The sequence below is a fragment of the Myotis davidii genome, unplaced genomic scaffold, assembly GCF_000327345.1.
Source record: "Myotis davidii unplaced genomic scaffold, ASM32734v1 scaffold327, whole genome shotgun sequence".
In the NCBI taxonomy this organism is placed as follows: Eukaryota; Metazoa; Chordata; class Mammalia; order Chiroptera; family Vespertilionidae; genus Myotis; species Myotis davidii.
In genome coordinates, this window is record NW_006298628.1 from 2,642,367 (window position 1) to 2,657,339 (window position 14,973).

A 14,973-nucleotide genomic window follows, 5' to 3' on the forward strand; every position below is an offset into this window, starting at 1 on the left:
GAGCGGCAGGCCTGGCTCTCAGGGGCCTGGACCGCTCCGTTCCAAGCACTAACAGAGAACGGCCTGGTGTCTGTGGACACAGGAGTGGGTGCGGAGCCACACAGTGATGTTCCTGCCTCTCCGAGCCCCCAGGGTGATGGGAGGAGGAGGAAGAGAAGCTTCTGGGTGGCGGTCTCTCTTCCAGATTGTACTTGTGCCCGAGCAGTCAGTGATCCAGTATGCACTGGGAGGAGGGGTGAGGGGTGTGGGTGCAAGTCAGAGGTGCCGGCTAGTGCCAGCTGCCAATGACAAGAGTCCGCCTTTGGGGTGGGAAACCCAGAATTACACATCAGATTTCCTCCACTCCCAGTCCTTGTTCCCAGGTGTGGGTGGGAAGGAGAATATGGCTGTTTGGAGCTCTTACCTCAAGAGCAGAATCAGCTACTAGGAGCAAGCCTGCAGAAACGGCTAGAACTCTTCCAATGTCATGCTAATTACCGGACAGCCAAATGACCTTCCAGATGTCCTTCCAGATGAAGCTGGGGCTGTGAGGGCCAAGGCAAGCCGCCACGGCTATGCGGGCCAAGCCCCTTGCATGAATTTCATGCATCGGGCCTCTAGTATACATACATATATATATATATGTATACATATAAATAAATAAAATAAAAGCTAGTTACTCTAGAGGGGTTCTACCTCCTCCGTTCCTCACTGTGGCTCCAGTCCAGACCTTCTCCCTGCCCAGGGCCCCAAGGTGGGCATAGGCCGCTCCCTGGAGGTGGCGTTTAGGGCTCACTCTCCGTTTTCGCTCTGGAGAGCCCAGCTTCCAGCTGCCGTCTTGCCCTCACAGGTCAACCACTCTCCGAGCTTCTCCACCGACTCCTGCTTGGATAAGGAGGTGAAGGACAGCCTGCTGTATGACACCTTGGTCCTGATCAACCTGGGGAGCTGTGACAAAAAGAAAGTCTTGGAGGAGGAGAAGCAACGGGGCCGGTTCCTGCAGCAATGCCGTTCCCGGGAGGCCAAGTATAGTAGCCCCTCCCCCCCAGGAACCCCTGTTTTATGACTGGTCTGTCCTGATCCAAGTTATGATACAACAGCCTACTCGTTATATGGTCTTTTAAAAATATATATATTTTTATTGATTTCAGAAAGGAAGGGAGAGGGAGAGATAGAAACATCAATGATGAGAGAGAATCATTGATCAGCTGCCTCCTGCACACCCCCCACTGGGGATGAAGCCCGAAACCCAGGCACATGCCCTTGACCGGGATCAAACCCGCGACCCTTCAGTCCACAGGCCGACGCTTTATCCACTGAGCCAAGCGGCTAGGGCTCTTTATGTGGCCTTTATGTCACTTCTCTGGGCCTCTGTGTTCTTTCTGTGAAATGGAGCGAATCATACATAAAGTGGTTGGGGGCAATGAAATGTTGGTGTATAAAAGGCTTCCTTACCATAATGCCTGGTATTATCATTTGTGTTTGAGACTATTAAGAATTTTGCCTGGAGTTGGTGGGGAGGGGAGTCAGCGCTTACAAATGATTATCCCACTTGGAAAATTAGTTTATATTTGTGGAATGTGGCAGTTTGAATATTTTTACTGTGACTATTCCTTTGTCTCTATTTTAGGAGATTTAAGTTATAGGTATAACTATACCTAATGGAGATGAGCTTATTAATATCAGATGAAGGTTTAAAATTTAGGGATTACCAATACGAAAGGTAAAACCATTCCTTTTTTTTTTTAAACCAAAAGAAAGATTTGCCTGTCCTCCCCCTGTTACTGTGTTGGCAGGAGCTCATGTGTCCCTGCTCCCTGCTGGGAAGCGCTTGCCTTACAGAGGCCTCCTTCTGCAGAGTGAGTCTAGTGTCAGAAGACTCTGAGCCCGGGCGAGGAAATGCCTGTGTTGATTTTCAGACCCGCTGTGGCCCCTGCTCTCATGTGCGGAGCTAGCCCGGTCCTTCGAGATGAAACTTCTGGAACCGAGGCAATAGCATCTGTGTCTGGAAGGCATTTTCATGTGTACTGTCTTCTCCGTAAGGAGGGTGGTAGGCAGTAGGGTGTAGTATGGTCCTGTTTGGGAGCTATGGAGACAAAGACTCTGGAAGGGGAACTGACTTGTACTAGGTCACCTCGCTGGTAAGCGGCAGGTCTGGACCCAGAGCCCCAGGGGCGTGTGGCCTGGGGTTCCAGGATGCCCTCCACTGTGCTAGCTTTCTCTAAACCGCTGGAGGAGGAGGCAGTGTCAGCTAAGTCGCAGCTAGGGCCCTCTCCTGAGTCATTCTCCTTGTCACAACTTGGCCTGGATAGCTCAGTGGCTCTTGGTTTTCCTGCTGTAAAAGGGACTTATCATTCCTCCGTCGATGACCGCCATCTCCCCAGGGGGCTGTGAAGAAGAGTGAGATCATCAGAGCTCATAAAAGTGCATCCAAGAAGCCCTCAAATTTAGCAAAACACAAGCTATCGTTCTCCAGAGAGTGACAGGGTAGGAGGGGCTGTGATTGGGAAGGTGGCCATAGTCTGCCTGGTCAGAACTAAGCCAAGAGGGAAAGGGGTTTTACTCGCAACAGAGAGAATCTGATGAACTGTCAGAGAAGACTGTTCTTTTCTGTGTTTAAATATATATATATATATTTGTATTGATTTCATAGAGGAAGGGAGCGCTAGAAACATCAATGATGAGAGAGAATCATTGATCAGCTGCCTCCTGCACACCCCCTACTGGGGATCGAGCCCGCAACCCAGGCATGTGCCCTTGACCGGAATCGAACCCTGACCCTTCAGGTTGCAAGCCTGTGCTCTATCCACTGAGTCAAACCAGCGAGGGCCAGAGAAGACTGTTCTAAACAGCTTTTAGCGCTTATGACGGGATGGCTAGAATCCTCTCAGGGAAACATTTAGGAAATACCGATGGACCCCTGTTGTGTGCAGGGCCCCTGCCTGGCCCTAGATGATATCCAGCTTGGTCACATTTCTTTCAAGCATCGAGCCATTTCCCAACACAGCCCTGTGTTCTGCTTGCCAACAGGATCAAAGAACTCAAGGGTTTCCAGGCCTTGCGTCAAGAGAAAACGGAGAAGTATGAGAAGGAAAACGGTGGAAGTTTCCACCTGATTTATCCCAATCTGAATTCGGAGAAGTATGAGAAGTTTTTCCAGGACAATAACTCCCTCTTCCAGAATACTGCCACCTCCAGGGCCCGGGAGCTGTATGCCCGGTAGGAAAGCACCTTCGAGATGGACTTGACCTGCTGGGTGATTTGGCCTGGGTCTATGATGAGGGTTTGTGAACTTCAGTCTCCAACCTTGAACTTGACAGGGAAACATTTGCCTTATTGTCACAAGGATCAGTGTTGTTAAGTAGCTATGTGGCTGTTTCTAGAAACTCACCCCTGAGACAGGCATCCCCCTACACACCCCTCTCCAGAATGACCAGGCCCCCTCAGAGCTGCCTCCTGGATTCCTGCAGGTATATAATCTGAGAGCTGGGAGGGACTCATCCCATCCAGTCCAGTCCTCACCCACCACCTCATTTTATGGAAGGGGAGGACGGGGCAGAGAAGACATCATATAGAGTAATAACAGGAAAGAGACAACAGTCCGTCTCCTGATTCATGGGACTACATTATTTCCATTACACTATTGGCCAGAGGCCCAGGATATGAAGTGGTCCATTGTGGGAGCCCCTGACTTTGGCCTGTCCAGACCCTCTTTTCAGCACCTGTCATATATGGGATCTGTCCTCCTGGGAGGTGGGGAGTGAGATAGGGTTGTGGTGGAGTCCCCTTCCTGTGTATTTCTCCTTGGATACTATTCCCAAGCCTGGGAATGACGTGGTTTAAGGGATGCTTCTCCTCTACCTCCTTCAATCACGTGTGCAGACTGGACATGCCTGGGGAGGGAATAGGAGTTCCCTGCTCTTTGCCCAGTCTTGTCCACCCCATTCAAAGCCCATCCCTAACCTACTGACACTCACTGTTCTTCAATGGGCAGGCAACTGATCCAGGAGCTGAGACTGAAACAGGAGAAAAAATCCTTGCAAACGAAAGAGAAGAAGGCAGAGATGCAGGGGGAATCGGCAGGCGAGCACGCGAGAGGCAAGGGGCCGAAGAGCTGGCAACAGACACAACAGCGAAAATACAAGGCCGCCGTCACCCAAGTCTCCAAACAAGTAAATCCGGGTGGGAGGGGAGCACCTGTGCCCAGCACCCTTCCCTGGCTGCGGCCAATTATTCGGGGGTGGGGGGAGTCGGGGAGAGGGGGATGCTGAGGAAGCCACTGCTCAGAGCCCGGATGCACTGAAGGAATGGGCTGTACGGAGGGCTGGGCCACAGGAGGGGGACCCCGGAAGTCACAAGGAGCCCAGCGTCCTTCAGAGGACCCCTCCATCCGGGCAGAGAGGACGCTCACTGGTCCGTCCTTGCTCCATCACTAGGAGTTAGCAGCTGGGAGGGTGAGCACCATCTCCACGTGGGGAGCGGGCTCCAGGACTACGCGTACTCATTGTTCCCAGCTCCAGTTGGGGTTGTAGCGCTCTCTTCCAGGAGGCCAGGGGCACCGCCTAGAAAGGAGGAAGCAGGGAAGAGGTTCTGGGAGGCAGGACCCTCAGAACATTACATGGGGTGACTGACCACAGCTGGGTCCTTCCAGCCTGCTCTCTGCTCAGAGTGTGGGCAGTCCCCCACTGTGGTAATCTGAATCTCTGGATTCCCCCGTCTCTGCCTAGCTCTCTCTATAGGCTCAGTGGAGAGATTCATTTGACTCTTCAGTCCATCTCCTTCTTCTCAATGACTCACCCAAAGAGACAGGATTAGAGCACATGTTTGTTTGTTTCCATAACTTTACTGGGGCCTTAGACCCTCTGAGTATCTGATAAAAGCTATGGAATCTCTTACTATGACGTATACAAAGATAGTTTTTTAAAATATATATATTTTATTGCCCTGACCGGTTTGGCTCGGAGAGGAATAGAGAGTTAGAAACATCCATGAGAGAGAAACATGGATCAGCTGACTACTGCACACCCCTCACTGGGGATGTGCAGAGAAAGAGAGCCTGGGACTCTTCAGTCCGCAGGCCGACGCTCTATCCACTGAGCCAAACCGGTTAGGGCTACAAAGATAGTTTCAAGTGGTTCAAAGACCCCGTGAAACCACCCATGAGCTCTCTAGGAGTCCCTGAACTCGAGGTGAAGAGCCCCAGATTAGAGAGACTTTGAGGACTTTCACCGATTGCTTTCCTTCTCCCCCTCATCTCCTTTGCACCTACTCTTGGGTGCAGATGAATCTGGAAGTGGGCAGAGCTGGGTTCCCATGAGCTGTGTGTTTCGTTTCCTCCTTTCCGATCCCTCCAGTCACTGACACTGGTGCCCTCCGCGCCTGACATGCTCTTGGATGTCGGAGATGAAAAGAAAAATGAGACAGAGACCAGCCTCAACCAGGAGGCCCCCAAGAAGGAAGACCGCCCACCTTCCCCCGAGCCTTCCTCGGCGAGACACTACTGCTCTCTCCCCGACCTGAGGAACTCCAGCCTTTTCAGCTGCTCTGGGCTGGATCTCAGTAAACCCATCTCCAGAATCAAGGAAGCCAAGTGTGCCTCTATAGTGAACATACTCCCCAGCCCCATGGTAAGTGGAGCGGTCCACCCCGCAGGGGGCTGAGCTCGGGAGGCGGTGGTGGGACTCTGGCTTTCTTGTCCCTTCTCTGCCCCTGACTTCCTGTGGGTCCTTTGAGTCAGCCTCCTTCCCTCCCTGGGCCTTGATTTCCCCACTGTGACACCCAAGGCGTGGAATGGCACAGCTGCTAGGAAGAGAGGCCTATACCTGTAGGGCTGTTAGAAAGGCTGGCCCCTGCATCCCCTCTTTTTAGGCAGGGCACCTCCTTGGGCTACTGTAACAAATGACCACACACTTGGTGGCTTAAAACACACATTGATTCTCTCAAGTTCTGAAGGCTACAAGTCTGAAAACAAGAGCCAAGTGGCAGGAAGTCACAGAGAGAATAAGTATTAGGGGGTCACTTCGCCCTCTGGGGACCACAGCTCCTTCGCTCCTCTCTCAGAACTTTAGATTCCTTAGGCCCTGCTGTTGATTCTGCTGCTATCTCCACATAAATTCATCACATCGTCACCTCAGGATTTCATGGATGTGGGGAGTGGAGAAAAGAAAAGGAGGTCTTTGAGCCAAAACTCTAGGGCTATTTATTTATTTATTTTTGTCTGATGTCATTTCTCCTTAGCCTGAAAAACTCCCTTTAGTTGTTTTTTGTAATGCTCCCCTCTCGGCTGGTGATGAACTTCCTAGTTTTGTTTACTTGAAAAAAGCCTTTATTTAGCTTTCACTTTGAAGGATATTTTTGTTAGACCTAGAATTCTGGGTTAACATTATTTTTCTTCCAACACTTTAAAAATGTTGTTCCACTGTCTTCTAGTTTTCTTTCTTTTTTAGGGATTTTTAATTGATTTTTAGAGAGAGAGGGGCGAGGAAGAGAGAGAGAGAGAAACATCAATGTGAGAATGAAACACTGATGGTTGCCATGGGGGATCGAACCTCCAACCGGGCACGTGCCCTGACCGGAATTGAACTGGCAACCTCTTGGCGGATGGGCCGATGCCCAACCAATTGAGTCACACTGCCCAGGGCTCTTTCTTTCTTAAAAATTCATAGCATTGTCCCCTGTATGCAATGTGTCACTTTTTAATGGATGCTCTTTATCTCTGAATTTAACCAATTTGATTATGATGAGTCTGGGTGTAATTTTATTTCTATTTATCCTATTTAGGATACCTGAACTTAATGGTTTTGTAAATTGAGGACTTTCACCATATTTGAGAAGTTTATAGCCGTTATTTCTTCAAATATTTTTTCTGCCTTATTCTGTTCCTTTCTGTTTTACTTTCTGTCTCTATGACTGCTCTAGGTGCCTCATATAAGTAGAAATATACAATATTTGTACTTACATGTCTGGTTTATTTCTCTTAGCGTAATGTTTTCAAAGCTCATTCATGTTGTATTATGTATTGGAATTTTCTTCTTTTTTAAGACTAACTAGTATTCCATTGTATGCATCTACCGCACTTGATTTATTCATTCATCTTTTGGTGGACATTTGGCTACTGTGAATAATGCTGCTGGGATCATTGGTGTACATAGTTTTTTTTAAAAGGAACTAATAACTTATTTTGAGTGTATACCTAGGCACAGAATTGCTGGTCATGGGGTATTTGTAATCTTATTTTACCAAGTATTTCTAGATGATTTGCCAGAATGACTGTCTGCATTCTCACCAGCAGTGCATGAGAGGGCCTGTGCCTCTGCATCCCACCAACAGCTTTCTAATTTTTGCTAATCTAATAGCTGTAGAACAGCTATTTCTCTGATTACTAATCCCTAGTGTTTAAAATCTCTGTCACATTCAAAGACCTCCAGAGGTAGCTCTGTGGCCATCCCTACCATATTCTGCCCTAGTGTTTAACCCAGTGGTCGGCAAACTCAACAGAGCCAACAGAGCCAAATATCAACAGTACATCAATTGAAATTTCTTTTGAGAGCCAATTTTTTTAAAAACTGAAACATATAGGTAGGTACATTGTTATTAACTTAATTAGGGTACTCCTAAGCTGGCCTTTGCTAAAAACGTCCTCAGTCTGATTGAGGTACTTTTGCTGCGGTCGACCCTTCCAACTTTCCCATCCACATTCGTCTTGTATACTTGTTTCATCTATCTCCTTTCGTTCATCCTCTACATATGTCCAAACCATCTCAACATACCTTTCTCAATCCTCGACACTACATCTTCTTTCACTCCACAACGTTCCCTAAAATTAACTTAATAAACTTTATTTAAACGTTTTAAGTCTTAGTTAAACTATAGGTGCGTTGCATAAAACTTGATATCATACTTAATAACAATATTATATTGATAAAATTAAATTCTTTACAATTTACCTTACAATATCCATAAAATTAAATCATGACAATGACTGACAAACACTAATGTGAACAATGGCCTTGCATCTCCTTGGAAAGCTTGGGTAAGTCAGGTTTGTATGTTGTTGTTTTTAATTTTAGGCACGATTCCAGGTTCTCATCAATAAGACGACTTCTCAATTTACTCTTGATAAGGTTCATGCTTGAAAATGATTGTTCGCATAAATATGTAGGCCCGAATAAGGAAAGAACAGCAAACGCTAGTTTATTTCAGTTGATTATATGAGTCAGGAATGCTATTCCCCCCCACTTCTTCTAACGCCACTTCTTTAAAATAGACTCGCCCAGACTGAAAACCGACTTCTGCGCATGGGCCACGAAGTTTCCATCGCACTGTACGTGCGCGTCCGCACGTGGTATTTTGTGGAAGAGCCACACTCAAGGGGCCAAAGAGCCGCTTGTGGCTCGCGAGCCGCAGTTTGCCAACCCCTGGTTTAACCAATTCCTGGTCAGAGGAAACTATTCTAACCCCATCTTTCATCCCGCTGATGAAATCAGTTCTTAATCTGTCTAAATCAAGAACGGCATAGCAGGGAGCCCTTTGCTTTCCACAATCACCTTTTGGATGATTTTCTCTTCCAGCTCTTATCGTCATTAGAGACCTCAGAAACCTGCACCCAGTTCTCAGACTCCCCTGAGTCCCCGCTGCTGAGCACGACAAACAGCCCAGAATGCAGTAGCCCAGAGACGGACAGAGCGGTCTCCCTGAAATGCAAACAACAGCAGACCCCCCTGTACCTCTTCCAGGAGAAAATATCAAAAATTTCTCTGCCGGCAAAACCCCAGCGCTACTCGCTGAACCCACGTTGGACGTGGCTGAAGAATAACGCGAGGAAACAGCACCTGATGTCAGAGCTGTTCACCAAGGTTCACCTGAGGGAGAAGCTCTCCTTGTTCCCAGCTTCCTACAACCCAAAGCTGGCAGTGCAGAACCAGTCACGTGAGTGCCAGCCTGTGCAGGGATCTACCCAGAGCCCGTGGAGTAACCAACAGAGCCAGTCCTAATCTTTGGGGAGCGTCCAGTCTGAAGGGGGAGGATACATTCCCTGTCCTGAGGGTGACTGCAGTCTGATGGTGGAGACATAGTCTGTGTCCTTAGGGAGTCTCCAGTCTTACTGGGAAGATAAGAAAGATAAAAATAGAGCGCTATGTCTAAGTACCCCTCTTCAACATTCCCCGGTTCTCATTCAGTTGAGGCCCACTCAGCTAAATCTGTACCAGATGGAGGCATTAAGTATGAAAAAACAGGGAAGAGAAACTATTTTGAGAAAAGAACAATGGATGATTCTGATTCAGGATCAGATGTAGGCCAGGAGACCCTAGAGCAGTGGTTCTCAACCTTCCTTTAGTATAGTTCCTCATGTGGTGGTGACCCCCAACCATAAAATTATTTTCGTTGCTACTTCATCACTGTAATGTTGCTACTGTGATGAATCGTCATGTAAATATCTGATCTGCAGGATGTATTTTCATTGTTACAAACTGAGCATAATGAAAGCATAGTGATGAATCACAAAAACAATATGTAATGATATATGTGTTTTTCCGATGGTCTTAGGTGACCCCTGTGAAAGGGTCGCTCGACCCCCAAAGGGGGTTGGCGACCCACAGGTTGAGAACCGCTGCCCTACGGGGAGGTGGCCTTTTCCAAGAATTTGTGCTGAGTCCAGCAGCCTAAATTGATAATGCCAATTTATCAGTTTCTTTGCCTTTCCAGAAAACTTCTCCCTGCCCCAGAAGTGTTACTTGCGCAGCCAAAGCTCTCATGAGAAGAGGCCGCTGGATATGCCCTCGCTCCTCTTCTTGAAGAAAACTCACCGCCGTGATGTTTCTCTGAGGGATCTACTGGTGGTGGCCACTTCGGCCCGACTGGATCCGAGGCCTGACAGAAGACGTCTGGGTGCTATGAGGGACCCGTGTATACAGGATCGGGAAGCATGCAATCACTGCCTGGTCTCTGGCCAAAAAGAATGTGAGAGGAAATAGGTAGGCCCACCCATATTCCCTTAATGGGCCTGGTGCATTGGCAAGCACCGTATGTATATATTTCTGGAGTGAATGTTGGGTAAGTCGGTGGGTGGATGGATTGATAAAGCCATACAGGTAAGTAGACAATTAAGACTAATCTTTAGTGAACATGTGACCCCCTTGCAATTTATACTTCTGCTACGACTAATCTGTCCCCCCTGCTTTAAGTGCACTTTGCCTTGTCTTCACTTACGGCTAAAATTGAGACCATCATTAAAGCCGGTCCCAGAAGTAGAACCATGTCAACTGTGAGGGGTTGATTTCCACATCTTTCAGGTTGTGCCAACCTGGCCTCGACCCAGGCCACTTGCCCCAAAGCTGGCCCTGTAATGGCGTGTACTGAGGGGACTGAGCAGCCGGACAGTGGATACTGAGATGTGGAAACAAAGATCTTTAAGCTTTGATTCTACTGTGTGAAAGGACCAAAGGGAGCAGGGAGCCCTCTGTCAGAACGTCAGTTGGTATATAGAAACTTCAGAGAGCTCTACAGCATAGCGTTGCATGGTAGAGGGGTTTGTGCTGCTGGGCACACTTGCCTTTGGTGTACCAAAGCCTTGCGTTCATTATCTCAATTCTCAGAGAAGCTCTATGTGGTTAATACCATGTCATTCTTTTTTTTTCAAATGAGGAAACCAAAGTTTAGAGAGGTTAAGTAACTTGCCCAAGAACACACAGATAAATGAGCGCCTAAGCGTGTGCTCTTAATCACTACCACTTACTATCTCTGGCCAGCCATCTTGGCTGCTCTTAAATAATCTATAGCCAATGTTTGGGGCTATAGGGAGGTAGGAAGATGAATGTAAAATGAATGTAGGTAAAATGAATTTCTGGTGACCATGGATGTGAATCACCTGAGCATCTCCTGAAACACTAGATAAGAATGGTGATGATGTGTTCATTGGCCTGAATATTCTAGAGGCCATTTTACCATTTTACAGGAAAATCTAAAAAAAAAAAATCTTTTTTTCCACCCCCAGAATCAGACTGGATCTCCGCTATTCCCCACCCCACCCCCATTTTACTTTTTACTCCCAGGAAATGATTTGTCTCTTCTTACAGTGTCTACAGTGCCCATGGGATCAACCAAAAGTTTTATTTTCTCAACTAGATATCCTAGTCTACTAAGTCCCTCCCTCTCACTAGCACCACTGAGGCCAACAGCCTTGCTTTTTGTGCCCTCCCAGTTAGCCGACAGTGCTGTAGGACCATGACTTCTGGGAGTTATGATGTCCCGGGACACGCCCCAGTTGCTCCTACCGGTGTCATTCCCACGGGCCCCTCACATGGCACCACCACCCAGAAGACTCCCCCAGACAGAGCAGTGCGAGGGAGGAGTATTTCAGAGGAGGGTTCACAACTTTCAAGAATCCCAAGTCCTCAGTCCACCAACAGGCCTGTGTCAGTGGGTCTTCAACTCCAAAGAGCAAAGGCAGAGAGCGGGCTAGACATGATGGAGAACTCAGAGCCCCGAGTGAGAGAACTGGGGCAGTCACCACCACCAGGTACAGATCATGCTTCCTCCCACCCCAGCCACCTCAGTACCCAGACATCTTCCTGCTGCTGCCCTTACCAGCCCCACTCAATCTCGCCAGTGAAGACAAGAAGTGAGGAGAGAGTGCCCAGCCTGCAGATGTTTCTTCCATCAACCTACAGAAATGCTGCATTTCCCCCTCGTGTGTACATTAATAAAATAAATCACCATGCTCGATGCCGGGTCAAGGAGCCCGATTCGTTAATATTGTGAAGGGCCTAAAACGTTGTCCTGGGAAGTGTTCCCCTTAACTCCGTGGGCTGTGGGAAACCACTGCAGGTTTTTGAGCGGGAGAGAGATTTCATGGAGGGTGAGATCGATGGATCTGGTAGCAGATGGTAGGATGGATGAGTGGCAAGGAGAGAGCCTGAGGTAGGAGAGTGGTTTGGAGGCTCAGACGGTGGCCTGCGTTTGAAGCGCTGGCAGCCCCTATGGAATGGCTGACGGTGGGAAAGAAAAGAGAGCGGGCCAGTCAGCCATCGTAGAGCTGGACGTGGCATTGAACAAATGCAGGGAACAAGGAAAAGGGAACAAAAAGGCGGCTTCCAGAGAACTGAGTCACTGAAAGAAAATAGGGACATTGGGAGAAGCAGCGTTGGGGGATGGAGATCAGAGAGTCTGTGTCATAAAGAAGTGGATGAGTTCCTGTCCTCAGATGGGTTGAAAAGAGCAGCACTAACGGAAAAGTTTCTCGATGCAAAAATAACTTTCCTAAAATTATCAGGAAAATGGCCACATTGGTCTGGGCAGGTGTTTCCAGGCTCAGAACTATCTGGGCAGCTAAAAAGACGGTGTGCTCTCACCTTGCTGTGGACCAAATTGGTCAGTGAGAGGGTGGGGTGGGATGGGGAAGTGGGGTGGGGTTGACCTGGATCTAGAACACTCCCTTGGAGGGTTCTGATGCATAGCCGTGTTTGGGAGCCGCTTATCTGGCTCACCCACACTGGACAGCCCCTGGCCCACCTCAAACAGGCAGGACACCTCTCCGGAGCCTTCGAAGGGTGATCTCAGAGTCCAGTTTTGCTTCCACCCTGGCAGGGAGTGTAAGTCAGGCAGATTGGCAGCCGTTCTAAGCGTCCTCCCCGCCCATCCTGGGTGATTACATGAACGAATAGAATCATGCACAACCCTCGTCTTTACAGCTGGCATGTCCCTTGGCTTAATGACAGGGCACTGTGGCATTTCAAACTTGAGGAATCTAAAGCAGCAATAAAATGGGTTTTGCAAATTGTTAGGGAGGCAGCGAAGACCTTGGAACTGCAATTTCCTAAGTATTGCTTTCAATGATTTTGCATTCTCCAGCCATGATTCTCACCAGCAGCCTGGGAAAGCCAAGCAGGCAGTGTGTCCTGTGGAGGGTACGTCACGCCTCCTGAGGGCACACTGTGTGCTGGGGAGGTGGCTGGAGGCTCCAGGAGCCGCCTCGGGGTGGGAGGGGTTGTGATTGTTCTGAGCACGTGTTCTTCCCATCAGACACCTGCTAATCATGCTTCCGTCAGGACACTCCCACCACCATGGGCTCTAACTGGTCTGGGGTGACCTTCAGCAAGGGTCCCCCCCCCCCTTTCTCTTTACTCTGGAACATCTACTGTCTGCAGAAAGCATGAGGAAAGAAGTGTGGGAAACAAAATGAGTCCTTTAAAACTCTAGGGCTGGTGCCTGGTCTCTCTGGCCCTTTGATTTCTTTTCCTGCTATTTCCTGGTTCCTTTTAACCCTCAGAAGTGTACTTTTTGGGCAACCATTGTGAAAGGAAAGACTGTGGTGCCCCTCCACCACCCTGCTCCCTCAAGCCTCATAGTCTTAGGAAAGGTAGCACAAAGGGACCCCATCCATCTGAGGAAGAGGCCACAGGAGGCTGCAGCAGGCAGTGCTGGGACAGATCCCTCTTGCTGTGAGCAGCATTGGTAGGCATGCTCACCAGGAGCGGAATGCCAGCTGCCTCAGCAGTTATGCCAGGTGGGAGAGCAAACACCGAAATCCTGTTGGCAAAGCCAGCAGGGCCAGCACACTGTGGCCAAAGCAAACAGAGGCCGAGGCAGGCCAGCTGCAGTGAACTCTCACTTCTACTTGGATCTGGCAGAGGGTGAGATGGAACTAGCTGAGCCCACGTACCAGCGAATCGAGTAGCCATGGGTGTGCTCATACAGATCCCTGGGCTGCTGCTCTTGCTGTCCTTGGCATGGTCCCCTTTCATTTTGGCACTTTGGCCAAGGAAAGTCTGATCATGATAAAGCATTTCACGTGCATTGCGTTGGTTATTCTTCCCAGCAGTCTGTGACATCAGAACAGTGTTATCCCCATCTTACAGATGAGAAAATTGAGGCGAGGGGAGGGACATCAGAGCCAGGACTTAGTGTGGGGGCCTCTGACTCGGGGTCTGCTGCATTTCCCATTCCTTCCACCCTCCCACCTCTCCACCCCAACTCTCCCATTTCAGTTCCCACAGTCCCTTCGTGGGCAGAGCTCCCACCGTCTAAACCAGTGAAGCAGAGACTCAAAGGAGGGTAGGGATTGTTTTTGTTTTTAGAGCAGCTCCTTGACACCCCTGATTCTTTATCCGCCACACCCACCAACACAGAGGCCCAGTAAAATGAATACGATTACAAATATTTTCAATTTTTTGCATATTTCAACAAGTCACAACCCCTCCCCCTTTAAACACGAAAGATCTGAATCAAGATCTCTGCTTTTCTCCCTTCATGTTAGTTACAATGTGGGTGTATTTAAACATAGACTCAATAGACCCTCTTATGACCTGCTGCCTTTTGGTGTCTCTAGGCCCCAGTGTATACCCGCGAAAATGCGTCTCTTTTGCCACCTGGTTGGGAACTGTATGCTTCACGGAGAGATAGACAGTGGCTACATTCGTGTCTCATGGAGGGCTGGGCTCCTACTGAGAGAAGAAAGCCAGCTGTTGGGTTGGCTGTACCCTTCTGAGTCCCCCTTCCTCTACAGCTTTCCTGATGATCTGAAATTTCCTGATTATTCCCCAACATCCCTGTTTGAGGGGCAGGAAGGACAGGAGAAGAAACAGGAACCCTTCATGGAGCTCAGTGGATCTGATAACCAGTCTTTTTCCCACCCAGCGTTCTGATCTGGTCTCCCCGGGACCCTGCGGCAAAGGCCATTGGTCAGAGGGGCCTGGGAAGTGGAGGTGAGGGCCGTTGGGAGCGCGTCCTCCCTGTCTCCCTCGGCAGAGAGGCCCAGGGCGGGGCGGGGGGTCCCCAGGGGAGAGAGGCCCGTGCGGGGCTGGTTTGGAGGTTCTGCTGGAGAAGGTGCGCGCGGGGAGGGCGCGTCAGGGCGGCGTTGCTGTCCAAGCGACCGGAGAGCAGGGCTGACTACAGGCGCGGAGCCGAGGACAAGCCCGGGTCCCCCGCTGCTCTGCGCGCTTCCCCGACGCCGCACCTCCACCGCGCTGTCTGTCCCTCCCGCACCCCGCACCCCGC

At 49.3% G+C, this 14,973-nt stretch overlaps 1 protein-coding gene across 1 annotated transcript in view; it reads left to right on the top strand.

Moving 5' to 3' along the window:
* TTLL6 (tubulin tyrosine ligase like 6) overlaps positions 1-11,710 on the top strand; it is a 25,873-nt gene extending 14,163 nt beyond the window's left edge. Inside the window, exons 8-14 of the mRNA XM_015570867.1 lie at positions 830-1,005; positions 3,010-3,198; positions 3,974-4,151; positions 5,334-5,606; positions 8,550-8,907; positions 9,685-9,953; positions 10,973-11,710. Of these exons, the coding sequence (XP_015426353.1) occupies positions 830-1,005; positions 3,010-3,198; positions 3,974-4,151; positions 5,334-5,606; positions 8,550-8,907; positions 9,685-9,953 (1,443 nt within the window). The 3' untranslated portion in view covers positions 10,973-11,710. The remainder of the gene's footprint in view (positions 1-829; positions 1,006-3,009; positions 3,199-3,973; positions 4,152-5,333; positions 5,607-8,549; positions 8,908-9,684; positions 9,954-10,972) is intronic.
* Positions 11,711-14,973: the final 3,263 nt, after the last annotated feature.